The sequence below is a fragment of the Euprymna scolopes genome, chromosome 12, assembly GCF_053919585.1.
Source record: "Euprymna scolopes isolate OS-2025 chromosome 12, ASM5391958v1, whole genome shotgun sequence".
Taxonomy (NCBI): domain Eukaryota; kingdom Metazoa; phylum Mollusca; class Cephalopoda; order Sepiida; family Sepiolidae; genus Euprymna; species Euprymna scolopes.
In genome coordinates, this window is record NC_136493.1 from 87,894,964 (window position 1) to 87,911,250 (window position 16,287).

General features: G+C 31.3%; 1 protein-coding gene across 1 annotated transcript in view; it reads right to left on the reverse strand.

Moving 5' to 3' along the window:
• The window catches only part of LOC145291405 (actin-related protein 2/3 complex subunit 2-like), a 117,192-nt gene that overhangs the window by 24,531 nt on the left and 76,374 nt on the right, over positions 1-16,287 (reverse strand). Inside the window, exon 4 of the mRNA XM_080137212.1 lies at positions 15,699-15,752. Within this exon, the coding sequence (XP_079993338.1) occupies positions 15,699-15,752 (54 nt within the window). The remainder of the gene's footprint in view (positions 1-15,698; positions 15,753-16,287) is intronic.

Here is a 16,287-nt window from a genome sequence, read left to right on the forward strand (position 1 = left end):
TATGGTGCAAAGAGCAACCAATTGTATGAAGATTTAAAAACTTATTTCTAAAATTGCAATCATTCCACCTTAATAACCGGTGTTGACATTAATATTGTCAACAAGGATGCCTTGACAGTGTTCTCACTGTCGAATTCATAAAAAATATCCACTTTCTCTGCATAAACAGCACCTGTTGCATCAAGTATTAGGAAGAACTCTATTTCTCAGATATTTACTTTCATATGATGTCTCTTTTGTAAAAATTAAATAGTGTTCAAATCCCTTAATTTTTTTTTTTTTTTTCATAGTTTTCTGTCCATTTTCCTCTACAATTTCCTTATAAAGCAATGTGTCTTTATCCATTCTCCCATCAACTGCAAAACATATCAGATTTTCAACAATTTCATCATGTTTTTGTTGGGCAGTTGCTTCCATTTTAGTTTTTGCCCTGTCAACTTTACATTTACCAATAATAATATCACTCGTATAAAAATATTCATTATTTTCAAATTAACATGGGGAGGAGGGGTTGTTTTGTAACACGCATGCACATTAGTACTTGTTCAGTTGGGGGAAAACATGGCCGCCAGTGAAAACAATGGATTACATTGAATAATAAGTCTTAATATCCAGAAAACTACTTGTCTGTGCAAAATTTAAATATGATATTCGTTTTCAGCATACCCGAAACCTAAAGTCGTCATTTTAAAAGTGAATGTTGAGATAGAAAGAAAGTAAAAAATAAAAAAAATACCTTTAAAATTAAAACATAGGACGAACATGATCGTTTAACTCGTAAACATTTTTTTTTCTAATGAATAAAAACTAACTTTAAAACCAATCAGAATAATTATTTTAGTTGTATTTTTTAATAGGTAAGTCTATTCTAATGAAAAATTCAACAGATATTCATGAAAATTAAAGAGTAAGCAATAAACACAAAATGGAAGTGCTTGGTTAAAAGAGTTTTCAACCGGTAAATAACAAAAACATTTCCGATAAATCTCTGTAAATAGTTATTTGTATATGAAATTAAATATAATGATTTTATTCCTTTATACATTAATTTTTCAAGAAAAGAAATAAATTTTAAAAAAATATTAAGTGCATTGTACAATTTTATTTTTGTTAAAACTGGGTTTCATTTAAGTGACACGTGTTGCTAGTAACAAGTATAATAAATGATTAAAAAAATCTCAATTTATTTCAGGTTTATTTGGTCTTGGATTGCTCAAATAAATACAAAGTTTTAAAGACAAACATTTCTTGTAACTTTTAACATTTTGCAACTTTCTTTAAATGCAATTATTTACAGCTTAAAAATTGACCTACCCTAATATATAGAGATATATACACCATTTGTATTTTGAATCGCAGCAAGGATACATTTAGAAACACTCATATATATATATATATATATATATATATATATATATATATACACACACACACACACACACACACACGTACGCACACACACTATTTTATCGGGATGGGTTCTCTAGTAGCATAGTACAATCTTCTGTAAAGAATAGATTTCTCAGGTTACCGAAAGTATGGGAAAATATATGTAAATAAAGAGAAACATGTAGCATTAGAACTTCTTCTACTGTCAGTGGTCCCTTACATATGGAAAATTTGCCTTTGTGGTATGGGTGATCAAGAATTCTGATGAAAGAACAAATCCGCAAAACTATCATCCTATCGCTTCCCATCTCACTCTCTGCTGAAATCATGGAGTTTAAAAACTCCATGATTTCAGCAATAGTTAACTGTGTTAATGCTAAACTTCTTTCTGACCAACAGTATGGATTTAGGCAAGCTTATTCTGTTGTATATGAGAAATCTACCCTTTATACATAAATATATGTATCAATAGTACTAAAAATGGCGACAACAGACCCAATAACCATCACCAATGTTTGAAAGATTGGCTTGACTTCTAAGCTGGGCATTGATTGGAGCAAACATTTAACTTAAATTCTGATTTGCCAAATCAAAAGCAATCTCATGCGAGCAGATATAGGTTTTCAGAGTTTATAAAAGGAAGCGGTCATATCTTTTGGGCCGCAAGCATGACCCTGCTGCTTACTCATCCATGCCATTCTGTTTAGCTACCAAACTTCTCTCTTGGGACTCAAACCAACCTTGCAGAATCACCAGTGTCAACAGGACAATTTCCATATCCAACATAACCAGTTGCATATACGTGGACTTATACAATTGCAATATACACACTTAGAAATGACATACAAACTTGGGTTGCATCTAACGAATACTTGTGTATAAACTTCTAAGGACATTCTCCTAATATGAATTCTTCTGTTTCTTACAAAGCATTTATCCCACACATGAATCTCCCAATCTTTTTCTGCGTCCTTATTCCTGGACATATTTTATTACTAATACCTTCCCTTTTTTTCATTATCATAATGTTTGAATATTTATTTTCAATAAAAAGTTTTACTTTATATTAAAACATCTGGCACAAGGCTGAAGAAGAGGGAAAAGTGGTTATGACAAATTTATGCTAACCTAGTTCTTACAATCACTCTTCTCTCACTAAAAGACCACATTTATACTACACTGCCTTCTTCAATCACCCTAAATCATACGATGGTTAACCTACTTAAAACATTATAAATATTATGGACTTTGTTCTTTTTCAATACATATTAGCGGGACACCATGGGAATTGCAATATTTTCTACATCAATCTGTTCAATTTACTGATAATGAAATTCTTTTTTAAATAATGTCAATGCTATTAAAAAAAAACATTGTTTCTTTAACATTGTCATTGTCAGCTAAATATTCTTTAAATAAATAAAACAAATATCTATATTTAAAATTGTAGCGATTTAATTCTTGTCTAAAAAAATATTCTGTTGTTTTACAATAAAAAAATTGTCAGTTAAATAATCTTCAAAAATGTAAAACAATTTTCACATTTGTTTCAGTCGATGAAACGGAATAATCTGATTTTGGAACAATTTATTATTAAATCTTTTTTTTTAACCTTAGTGACATCGGATTAATCACTATTCATCTTTGCTAATCAGACCATCTCATTTGTTAATGTGTGAAAGGTGATAATGTACATACAAGCATAAATGTATTAATGTATTATTATATAGATTTGTGAAAGCAAAAGGGGATAGATTTCTCATTTAATGTTTAATAAGAAAATATCAAAGCAAAATTTTTACTTTGAATTTTACAGAAAAATGCGATGAAATGTTTTGATTTATTTTTTTGTCTAGTAGGTCAACCTTTTTTTTGGAAAAGGACTTTCATGCCAAAACAAATATTGTAAACAAATGTATACAATAAATTGAACAGAAGTTGCTTATTTTAGACATGCCTTGGAGAGAAAGGAGAGAGAGGCACATATCTTTTCCAATTGTAATAGCAATACATAAACAGATTTATTTAAATATGGAATAATCAATTGTATTAGACAGGACAGGATTATTCCTAGACCAATCATTTCCTGTCCCCCTTATAAAATATAATTTTCACTGCTTATTCAAACTGTTTTGTTGAAGTAATTCTAAGAAAAGCAATCTAAAACACTCATAGATTTAAAAAAAAATAAAATTTGTATGGCAAGTTACAATTAAAAAGAAAGACTTTATATGTCAAGAGCAGTTTATAATAAAATTCAGCTTAGACAAAACAAAAAACTTTAACCAATTAATAAGTTAAAACAATGTTTAGTAATTATTATCTGTTGACACAGTAAATAATTTGTTTAATTCGTTCTTATCTTTCGAAATACCAGGGAATCGAATGTGTAGAATTGGGTAATAATGTATGCATAATATTTGACAAACAAAACAATGGCGTGTGAGAGAAAGCGAACAAAACGGAGAAAGGAGTGTCAGGTTAATAACTGATAATCACCCAGTTTTTACTTAATTGCAATTAGTTCTTAAATATCCTTGAAAGAGATAATGATGTGATAAATTGGTTTTATATTTAGAGTTGTATGCACGCACATCTCAACGAGAGGTTTTTTCTGTTGGTTGATCAGTTTGTTGCGATAGGATTTTTATCAGCTCAACACATACATTGAATGGACATGCCTACCCCTCCTCCAAAGTCTGGTAAACATTAAATACTTAACTGAAGAACAGTCAAGTCAACAAATAGTTAAGATTTCAAATAACTTTGTGAAAAAATAATTTTATAAAGTTATTTAAAAAAAAAAAAAAAAGAAAAAAAGAAATGTTTTAAAATATTTTCCAGAAACAAAAAAAAAACTAAATATATATTTTGAAAAGTTTCAATAAAAACTTTTGTTTTACATAAAAGTTTTATTATTAGAATTCTACTTGTTTAAGTACTTGTGCCACAAGTTTATTTCCTTCAAATCCTATTTCAATATTTGTTGTTTTTTTTGTTTGTTATTTTAAAAATTTTTTACAGCATAGAGATGTTGAGAAAAACTTAATTGCCGAAAATGCTATTTGCCTATTAAAAAAATAAAAAATGGCTGGTTAAAATTTCCAAATAATGCAGATATTTTCTTATCTCTCGAGAAAGGTTCAATCTATACATTTTAAAGAAAAGTGCTCAGTAGGTAGGAGGTTTGTTGAAGTAATTCTGAGAAAAACAATCTACAGCAGTCATAGTTAAAAAAATTAAATAAAACTTGTATGGCTAGTTATAATTAAAAAGACTAAAGCAGTTTATAATAAAAAGCAACTTAGGCAAAAAAAAAAAAAAAAAAAAAAAGAAAACTTTAACCAATTAACAATAAATTAAAACAATGTTCAGTAATTATCATTTGTTGACATAGTAAATAATTTGTTTAATTCGTTCTTATCTTTCAAAATACCAGGGAATCCAATGTGTAAAATTGGGTAATGATGTATGTACAATATTTGACAAACAAAACAATGACATTTGTGTATGTATGTGTGTGTGTGTGCATACGAGAGAAAGAGAATGAAACAGAAAGGAGTGTCAGGATAATAACTGATAATTAGGGCTAGGACAACAGCATATTCTTTTCACTGTTTTTACTCTTGAGTATATATCCGACACAGACACAATCAACCGAGGATCACATCATTCTATATAAAAGCATATAAAATATCAATGGATATATAGCTGAGAATCAAAACAAGGAAAAGAGTATGCTGTTGTCATAGCCCGACTGATAATCACCCAGTTTTTACTTATCTAATCAAGGTGGCACTGATTTCAGAAATTGCTTGTTTTTTCTCATTTAGATTGAAAGTAGTAACTTTCTCTAAGTGAGAACTTTTTGTTGGAGGCTAATACAACAAATGGCAAAGATTACAACACTTTTTCCTGGGTAAATTATTGATGAAAGGCAGGGAGGGAGGGAGGGAGGGAGGGAAGGAGGGAGGGAGGAGGAGGAGGATGTCTCAAGTGAAATGTCAGACAGCAACATACACCTGCAATCTTGACTAATAAACAAATAAAAGAAATATAAAACATTTAGAAGGCTATCACAATGCGGGGAATGGAACGTAGTCGGTGTTGTGGAAGAAAGATGAAAACAAGTGACAATTTGTAGTTTTCATCTTTCTTACACAACACCGACTACATTCCATTCTCTGTATTGTGATAGCCTTCTAAATTTCTTCTATATAATTACCTCACACAATGCTTCAAGCAAACTACCTCTCATTTAAAACTAAAATGTTGCATCGTTAGAATCTATTGGCTTTTTATTATCAAAGACAAAAGCTTTTGTTTGCAAATGATGACGACGCATAAGAAATGAACATGTTTTGAGTCCTGACATTGCGCGTTATTCTCCTCGTTATCAAGGGAGAGTATATAGCAGTTGTGTTAAGAGTGTTACAGGGTTGCACAGGAGAAATCGACTTCAGTGTAATGATCAAATGGATATGAAATGCTGAGCCAGAGTAGACACACTCTTCCCTTCCTCGCCGTGGTAGGGATAATGGCAACAACGGAGTATCAGACCTACAAAGTTTTGGTGAAAATCTAGAAGGAGTTAGCATCAGGATCTGACATCATCTGGTTGTCTTTGCCCCTGCATGTGACAAGTAAAAATGTGTCAGGCACAGAACCGCAAATCAATTGAATGAAAGTGGCAACTACTGCGCCAAATCTTTCCTGATTTTTTTATGCCGAGTCTTGTTGTTCTTGTGTCCGGGGTAGACATTTGCAATCAGGCAAGTTAACAAAAAGATGTGATCAACAACAATCCTGAAGCAGAATCTCTGAATTCTATGTTGAAGTCTAACTCTTAACAAGCATACAAATGTTTGGACATTGGCGAGGTTAAATATACTGTTGTGTTGATGAGCTATTGCCAATCAGCTGGTTATATTAATTTGGTCATGTGGAGGATCAGAAAAAAAAACAGACATTAAGGCAGAAGACCGTAGGAAAGTTAGACGACCAAAAAAAAAAAAAACTTTGGCGGAAACCAGCAACAAGGATCTGAGATAATAGAATGTAATGGAATCAGTTCTCAGATTGCCAGGCTTGGAGATTGGATTGCGAGCAGCCAGAAAATGACAAATCTCTGACAAAAGGAAATAAGACAATAACATGAATGATTACGATGCAAATTCTTTTTCTAGCTTGGATACAACTACCCCGTTCATCACAAATTCTTAAAACATTTTTTGTGGTTCTGCAGACAGAAATCCAGAGAAAAAGAAGAACAGATCTATTCTTAAGATTAGTGCACATTTGTCGATGAAAATAATATTTCAAACAAATGTGCTATAGGCGACTTTTTTCATTTTTTTTTTTTTTTTTTTAATTCATATTCATTCCAAACAAGGCAGTGTCACTTTGATGCAAGAAGCTACAATAAGGGAAAATATTTGTAGGGATATTATCTAGGGAGTTGAGTAGCAAGATGTCTGTTTACATTACACTTGAACTTTTGCATGTCAGTAAAGTCAGGGAAGCAGAAGATTCGGGAAGGAACTCCAAAGTCTAGCAGTTTGAGGGAAGAAACTATGCGAGTAGAAAGCTTTCCGGCATCTAATGATCTCTACAGTGTAGGGGTGGGATTCTGTTGCTTATCAAGTTAATTGAAGGTATTTGCAATGAGAGGAGACAAGTAAAATAAAATCTGTCTATTCAATCTTTATAACACAATTTCAAACACATTAACCTACTGACCTACAGACAAAACTGTGCATAGAGATGAAAAACGGCAATAAAAAAATTTGCTGATAAAAAAAAAATGAATGTTTATTTGAATTTATTGTTCCAATTTCCAAACAAATACAATTGTGTTCTAACTTGAACAAAATGAAGATAAACACAAAAAAAAAAAAAAAAAATGAAAGTGACGAGTAAATAAGAAAAGTGAGAATTATCCGATTCCATTTGTGAAGAGAATAAAGCAATGCTTAAGTCATCTCTTCAGAGAAACCATTTTCTAACAAAAGGCCAACTCGTGCCATTCTCAGGTTACCAAAGATAATAAGAACAATCAAACAAACATTAAAATTAATTTTGTTTTCTGAATGGCAAAGAGGGGAGAAAATTTACTTTTTATATAGACGACCAACCAGGAATGGGAAGTAAGAGCAACAGCAGGAGCCAGAATCAGCATTGAGCGTTTAGGTGACCGACTCCACATCAGAGTTTGAATTCTTTACATTTATTTCATTAAAAAAAAGAAAACACCCTCCTGTTTAAAATCAGAAATGCTTCAAATTATATGTGCCACAATATGAATTAATGAACAAGATTTCTATGCTAAAAATTTCAGAAATGAGAGCTGGAGTCAAAGGTTTGGATTACAGACTTCGTAGTCCCATCAGATTATGAATAATCTTGAGATTGATGATCAAAATGCAATCACAGATAATAGTGGTCAATGACAAAAAATAAAAAAAATCTGAAATTGAGACAAATTCCCACTACACCAATTTCCCAATCTGGGTAACCCACTCCTCCCTTAAAATTTAATATGAAATGATCTCATTTCTGGGCATTCTAGCTTTTTAGGACAGTTAACCAAAGATTTTCTTTTTCTATAGGAGAAATTGTGTGTATATTTGAGAGGAGGGGATCATGCTTAAGAGTTTGTAAAAAAAAAAAAAAATCCTACCATTAACCTTGTCTGCATGGCAAACTCCCCACCAAAATCACCTCCATTAACCATAAAACTTACCTTAAGTTCGAGTGGCATGCCCCTCAAAACAAACCGTTGTTTAACTATTACTAACTTTAAGCTAGAATAGCAAGTGGTTTAATTTAAAATTTTTCTTATCTGTTGAATAAACTCAAATGATAAGGAATATGGCTGGAGCGAGGGAATGCAGCTAGATCGCTAAATGTTTTGGCTTTGATTCTAGCTGATGGTATCAGTCATTTTCTTTTTTAACCTTTTCAAATCAGTACTAATATATATATGTTCAATAGAAAATTGGCTCTGTAATAAGAAATCTGCATAAATAAACTGAGCATGCTGGTCCCCCTCCAGGAGTGAAAAATTTACTTTCACTATGACTAATGTTTGTACAAAATTTTTAAAAAATCCACGGCGTGGTTATTGAGAAATGTGTGAACAGATAAACGATTTGGGGGCAATTTCACCCCTATAATGCCTCATGGGGGCAATCAGAATTATCCCAGAAAATCTGTTCTGGCAAAAATTTACTTTCATCATGACTAATGTTTGTGCAAATTTAAAAAAAAATCCAAGGTGTGGTTATTAAGGTGTGAAAACAAAAAACAAACAAATGGGAGTGAATTACTAGGTCCAATTCCTCCTTTGTTGGGCAACCAATTAAAATATATTTATGCATATTTTATGACCTGGTAAAGCCCCCCCCCCCCCCAGAGTGTTGCCATTTTTTTTTTTTTTTTTAACAGATGTTTTATCTTTGCTTAATTTTGTTAAAAATTAGTTTTTTTGCATAAACAAAATTTTTTTAACGATTAAACACTGAAAATCTGTATGGTCATCAGCAATTATAATATTGAATGAAAAAAAAAAAAGGTACAATTTTTCATTCACAACTTTAAAATTAAAATTAAAAGAAAGACACAAGTGCAATGTGTGGACAAGGAGACAGGAAGTCATTCTTTGATAAAGCAAAACTATTCTACCTTGATGAATCATTTGAAGCTTGGTAAAAATTTGTATTTTCAGTGAGAAAGAGAGAGGGGGAGAATATGAGACAAAGCAAGAGAGAAGGGGAGGAATGAAGCAAGGCACCATCACTACTTGTTGCAATGAAAACAAAAAAGGAGGGGAAAATCAAATTAACTTGCTGAAAAATATTTAAATTTTTCTAAACAAACTCATCTGATGGACATGATTAAAAAAAAAAAAAAAAATGCTGAATGTGACAAGTAAAATGCTACTAGAAATGAAAATAAATGGATTGGTTAAAAAAAATGATCTCCAGATCGATTTTAATTTAAATCTAAATTTGATATCAATTTAGAAAAAAAAATTTTTTTTTTAAATAAATAGGACAATTTTGTAATTTACGATCTGTCATTACTTGCAAAATGGAGAAAGGGTGGTCATTTCAAACGTTGCTATTTCACAAAATTATCAAAACATGATCCTCTTCCTCCTCTCATTTAGAAACTACAAATATAAATGGAAATAGGAAAATGTGTCCTATTTAATATGGAAAACGTGATCTCTCTTCTAAGCAGATATATTAAAGAAAAACGATAATCAAGAAAGATTGGTGCTTAACATATTAGTATACGACAGAATCAAAGAAAAATCAATTTGTATTAAATTGGGGGCGATAAAGTTGATATTTGACAGACTGATAACTTGGTGTGCAGGGTTTCGAATCACGTCAGATTTGTAGCACCACTATGGCAACATCACATGTGGTCCCTACAGCGAGTAGCAGATTCTAAAAAATAAATGAGAGAGGGGACCAATGTCAACAAGAGAATAAAAGTTTAAAAACCTTAGATGCTGATTCATACAAAAGATAATCAATTTAGAGTAAGGAAGGAGGGGAGGGTTCAAAGTTGTACATGTTCACTCCTTGTTTTTTTTTTTCTTACAAATATAAACTCGGTCAAAGTTTTTAACTTAGCATCATTTTAAACAGAAAATATACTGCACCATCAGCAAACAAATTTAAATTGATGAGAAAAAAAAAGAAACAATACAAAAAGAAAACAAATACAGATTTGTATATAAACAAACATGTAGAGTGTGTTCAGCATTAATTTTAAATCTTGTTTCTGTGCATATTTTTTTATATAATACTCTGTTAAAAGAGTACTTGAAAAATGTTAAAAGCAAAACAAAGGAACAAAAATAAATGCACCAAATTGTGAGGACACTTTTGTAGAAATCTTCCACAATTTACTTTTAATTCCTTTCAGAAAATAAATCTGGTTTTCATAAATACAATTAAGAATAATGAGCGACAAAAATGTATTTAAGAAATCAAGTAACATCTACAAAACAGGTCTTGAAAAAAAAAAAAAAAAAAAAAAAAAAAGCGATCATATAATATCAAAATTAAATATAAGCAACAGGACAACAATAATTATACTAAAATTAAAAATACAAGAAAAAGAAATAAAAGTTGGTATATAATAAGATGTTAAAAACTAAACTTGGCAAGAAATTCCTAAATCTCATTGAAAAACACTTTCCCGTAAGCAATCACTTGCGTAAAAAAAAACTGTCCTATAGTTGTTTAGAAAACTTAGAGATGCTATTTAAAGCACATAAAAACAATATAGAAAAAAATAGCAAAATGCATAAAACTGTCCTATAGTTGTTTAGAAAACTTAGAGATGCTATTTAAAGCACATAAAAACAATATAGAAAAAAATAGCAAAATGCATAAAACAGTGAACAATATAGAAACAATAACACCACGAACAAAAACATAATCACTGGAAATAACTCAAACACTAACAGCGATCATCCAAATAGAAATAAGTTAATAATGAAGATAAAAATTGAAATTCTAGAACTTATGCACTTTAACCACTACAAAAGAAATGCAAAATCCGAAACATTGCTTATCAAGCCACAAAATTTGCTAAAGAAATCTAATAACAAGAAATATTATGTAGGTATGACCTCCCTAGATTTTAAAACCAGATATTATAACAAAAGCATATTCAATTATAAAAAGCACTGAATAAAAATAGCATTAGTGGAAGCTCAAGAAAGAAAAAAAAAAAAAAGCAGGCTTTTGCCATAAGTTAAGTGAAAAATAATAGGACAGAGCAGTACATGTAGAAATTTAGACAACCGGTGTAGATCATGTCTAAATGAAAAATTTGAAATTCAGGGCCCCAAAAATCTATTAAACTGTGGAAGTAAAATAGCAAACAAATGTATGCACGGGGGAAAAAAAAAACTTTAGAATAACAATACATTAAAAACAAAACCAAACAAAATACTCCAAGCATGCGCATGTTTAAATAACCTCAACTATTAATTCAACCCATCCACAAAACAATGGGGTGTGTCGGGCGCATTTTTGTATGTCTCGAAAAGGCTTTTTTCGCCGCGATTTGAGGGGGGGGGGGTACTATCTCTTAGAAGTGTTTATATACCCCCTAGATAATAATATCTAGGATTTGGGAACGCACCGTCGCATCTAGACTTATTTACATTGACTTTTATAAAAAAAATCGCGCTATTTCGCTGTGTCGTCTGTTTGTCCTGCTTTTTAGTATAAATAAAGTGAAACTAAATTCAAACGGTGCCTGTAATCGGCCTTGTGCCTAATTTGCTCGGTGGGGGAGCAAATAAATACCCTGTTCTCGGCTTTCGCGCCGGAACGTCCAGAAAGTAATCAGCTTTTGATCAATGCGATGGAAACCGTCATATCAGACAATTGCTTTCATATGGACACCCCTATATTTTATGGTGAACTGGTTTCCCAACATCTTGAGGAAACTAAGCCAAAACAAACTTGACTGCAGGATTGATATTTGACCTAATTCACTTTTTAGTTAATTCATCAGGTTTTTTTTTTTTTCGCTTTCACCTCAAGGATTCGAGTTCAAACCTCTCCCACCCACAAACTGTTTTTGGTTTTTAGAAGTTTTAACATTGTTTTTATAATATTTAAACAGGGTCATTACTTCGCTTTGTAATAATTTTACCCCTCGCCTCTAAAAACCCGGGCAATGCCAGGTACCCCTGCTAGTATACAATACAGCACAATAGAATAGGAAGTATAAGTAATCTGAACCTTTGTCTGAGTGAAGCCCAGCCATTGACTGATGAAAATATTAACAGAGAATAATAATGAATCTGGTTAGTTAATTAACCACCAGATATATATATATATATATATATATATATATATATATTATTTTTAAAATATAATTATCCACTGACACGCGTTTCGAAATCGGGAGCCCACGGTAATGAACCTAAACCCCTTACCACTGACCCATCTCGCACGACTGTCTGGATATATCGCGATTTACTTAAATGTTGTTTATTTTGGTTTTAGCGATGTTTTGAATGAATTCAATTATTTACGAAAGTGCATTTTTACCTAAATGTGAGTTGGGAATAATTTTCCCTTTACCCAATTTGGTACCCCCACATGGGGAGCGGTGTATATATTATTTTTCCGGACGCTTACTTAGCACATCTGGGCACTCTCCGATTCATGAGTCGGCGATCGGGCAACATTTGCTCGATAATAAATTGTATGGAGATGCCTATTCAGATGGTCTTTTTTGTATCGTGCACATGGCTTGCTCTAAACATTTATTGAATATTTTGGAGGCTTTGTGTGTAACGATGCGTAAGCCATCGCTCTGTAGGCAGAAAGAGCTCTCACACAAGTTGGAATTGTTTAAGGAGCGCTAATATATATATATATATATATATATATATATATAGGATTGTTGTTTTTCTTATACACATATTTTGAATGTGTATATCGAATTATCTGTCTACATTCTATCGATATCAGCTTGGGTTTTGGGTGTTACCTTTTTTTTTTTTTTTTTTTTTTTTTCAAATTTTTACCCTTATATTGGCGAGAATTAATTTTGCTTTTTCTTGTCTAACTTTCCATTTCCCCACCTCACGTTAGAGAAGGGGGGGGGGGGGGAGATCCTAATTTAAAAAAAAAAATTTTAATCGTAACCACCAATGTTTTCTCTTAACAATATATCGGTTGAAAGATATCTCGAGGTATATTTTAGGTTCTTATTTTTGTTATAATCGCTAATTTATAAATATATAAATTTACTCTTAAATCGTTTTTATTAACAAATTGTTGCTTTCCTCTTAATGAATTATTTGTTTCACAGCTTGGCATGTCTCTGGATATCTTGTTCAAAGCTATATATATATATATATATATATATATATATATATATATATATATATATAGTGGGGGGTGGGGCTTTGCCTGGGCGTAAAATACGCTTAAATATGATCTTTTAATTTGTCCAGATTTTGTATATATATATTATTATCGAGTCATGATTTCAAAAGTAAAAGTGCCATCAATTAAAATTCAAACCTGGTGATGTTATCACTGTACCAACGTGACATGCATATAAACTGATTAAAAATAAACTAAGATTAATGTACAAAATATTTAATGATTTTTTTTCATTTTTGACTACTTCAAAACAATTTTAACAACCCATAAAAGAATGGCCCCTAAAAAATCCAATCATTTGAGGCCCTTATCACCACTCTGTGACTTTTAGTTTGGGAGGAGATAGAGTTTGAAAATATGGAGACAGCCATTTATATATTAGATAAAACATCAGATACTAAGAATTTCATATATTTTAGCCTGACGATTCCTTACGGTGGCTGCAATATGAAGAGTCTGTATAACTGATGTTTCTGAATTTTTGAGATGAGGATTGATTATTAGCATTATTTGGATGCTTTGAACTATTGGTCTCATCTTGAATGTTATTTGCACAACATTTTGCTATGTAGCTTAATTGCCATATATTTTCATAACTTACTTCCTAGTTCTACCCACTATTGAGCACTGAATATTAAGGTAAATACTGAAAATCAGTACATAAAATATCATATCTCCTTATAACTTTTTATGTGGATATATATATATATATATATATATATATATATATGCATACACATACGAGATGTACCTAGCATTGTTTGGTATTAAACATAAGGTTAAATTCCTTTAAAAAACACACAGAAAGAAACTGAGATATATACATGTGAATATTATGTTTTTTCTAAACAGTTCACTTCTTGTAAGTAAAAAAAAAAAAAATACTCAGAGATCGAAAACAAAACTTAAAGACAGTGAGTCAAGTATGATAACCATTAGACCAGCTTACCATGATCTTTAAAAAGCGTTTTCAAACCTTGTGAAACAGTTGACAAACAGATAAAAATCTGATGATCTCCAAGTACAAATTTTTCAATTTTGACCTTTCAGCAGCTCTTTTTTCTGGATGAAAACTGATTAAAAATTGTTCATGTTACCAAATTTCAAGTCTGTAGATCAAAACTCCATTGAGTAGGTTGAAAAGTGTCCTCACACTCATATATATATATATATATATATATATATATATATATATATATATATATAAATAAGAGAGAGAGAGAGAGAGAGAGAGAGAATTTAAATCCAAAGAAAAGATGCCTTGTAATGCAGCCATCTTGAAAAACTGTATTAACAGCATTTTTGGTGAATATCTAGTGATTTTTATCTGCAAAAAATACCTCCTTACTGGGAGAGGATTTTAGTGAGGATAGAAGGTCTGACATTATTGCAAGGTCGTTTTATTCGTCCTCACCAGAATTTCTCTAGTTATTAATCACAGCATGGATTCCTAAAACTTTTCTTTTTATGCCATTAACTGCCATTAATATCTAGCTATACCAATGAGACTAACACTTGACAGTGCTCAATCAATCTGTACCCCTAGTACTCATCATCAGCTTTCCTTTTCTTCATGAAATGACAAAAGCAACACTTTCGACCAATATCCTTGCTATTAAATGACATTCTGATTGTTAGAAATAGTATACAAGTCTTATTTTTTAACTGTGTGTAGATGCCAGTGATAAATATGAAAACAAATATTGTCGTTTTCTCATCAGAGACAAGATCATGGCATCATAACCGTCTAACACAAGCTCATCATGTGAAGTGGTTCGTCCACCATCCCAATCTAAAAACATCAGTTTCTCCAACAATATGACTCATCATCATGAAGAGCATCAATAATAATACAATAAATTCTTTTATGATTTCTCAACCAATGATAGCCCATAACTCCTGACAGTCAAGCAGCCAACATAAAATACTCATTTTTTTTTTTTTTTTTTTAGTAAGGAGTATCAATTAGCCGGCATGCAGTCTCGTGTCTGCTATAATAATTATCAGACACACCCAGGAAGAAAATAATAGTAATGTCGTGCAATTTGAGACGTTGCCATGAATTGCAAACAATTTGCTTATTAAAAACAGAGATGCTAAAGATAACAGGAAATAGGTGTTGCAAGAATTCACATCAACACCGAATACGAGCGGCATAGTTGGTGTTGGAGCTGAACAACTTGGCCACAATTTTTTTTCTTTTAACTTATCCGAGGTCTCTCATCTATAAGCCCCCCCCCCCATTAACACCATTAAAATGACAAACATTGTTATGGAGCAGCAAATAATTTTGATAATAGACAAAATTAATATAGATTTTTTTTTTTTTTTTTTTTAATTAGTCTGAAAGAGTAATGGAAATTTTTAACTTACTGTGTCTGCACCATGTTCCTGAAGTTCTTTATAAAATTTCAGGGAAATACTGACCTGTAAAGGAAATGAAAATAATTAAAAACACCATCTAAATCAGATGCTTTGAAATATTCAACATAATTTACCTCGAACCCACTAACACCTGTTAACAAGACTAATTATTACATAAGAGACATTAATATTATGACAAGAAAAAAAGTAAAGCAGACACACGCTACCACATTTCATGCGTATTTGTTTATTCTCTTCATGAGGATCTTCACTGAGGCTGGAAGTAATCAAATTTTTTATCAACACTGACATATCAATTTATCAGTTTATTTCTACTAAAACTAAATCAGATCAATTGTAATTGAAAGTATTTCCACTGTTTGAACGTCTTGAAATCTGAAAATTATAACCGCGTTTAGAGACCAGTCAAAATCCTAATTTTTTTTTTTTTATAAGTATTTTTATTTAAATTCTAGTTTTCAAAGAGTCTTCGTCAGAAAAATAGTGACAATATTTTTTTTGTTTTTTTAATGCAGCATGTTGTCACTTATCCATAGGCTTCTGTTCTTATCGAAGATAGAAATTTTCATGTCCAACT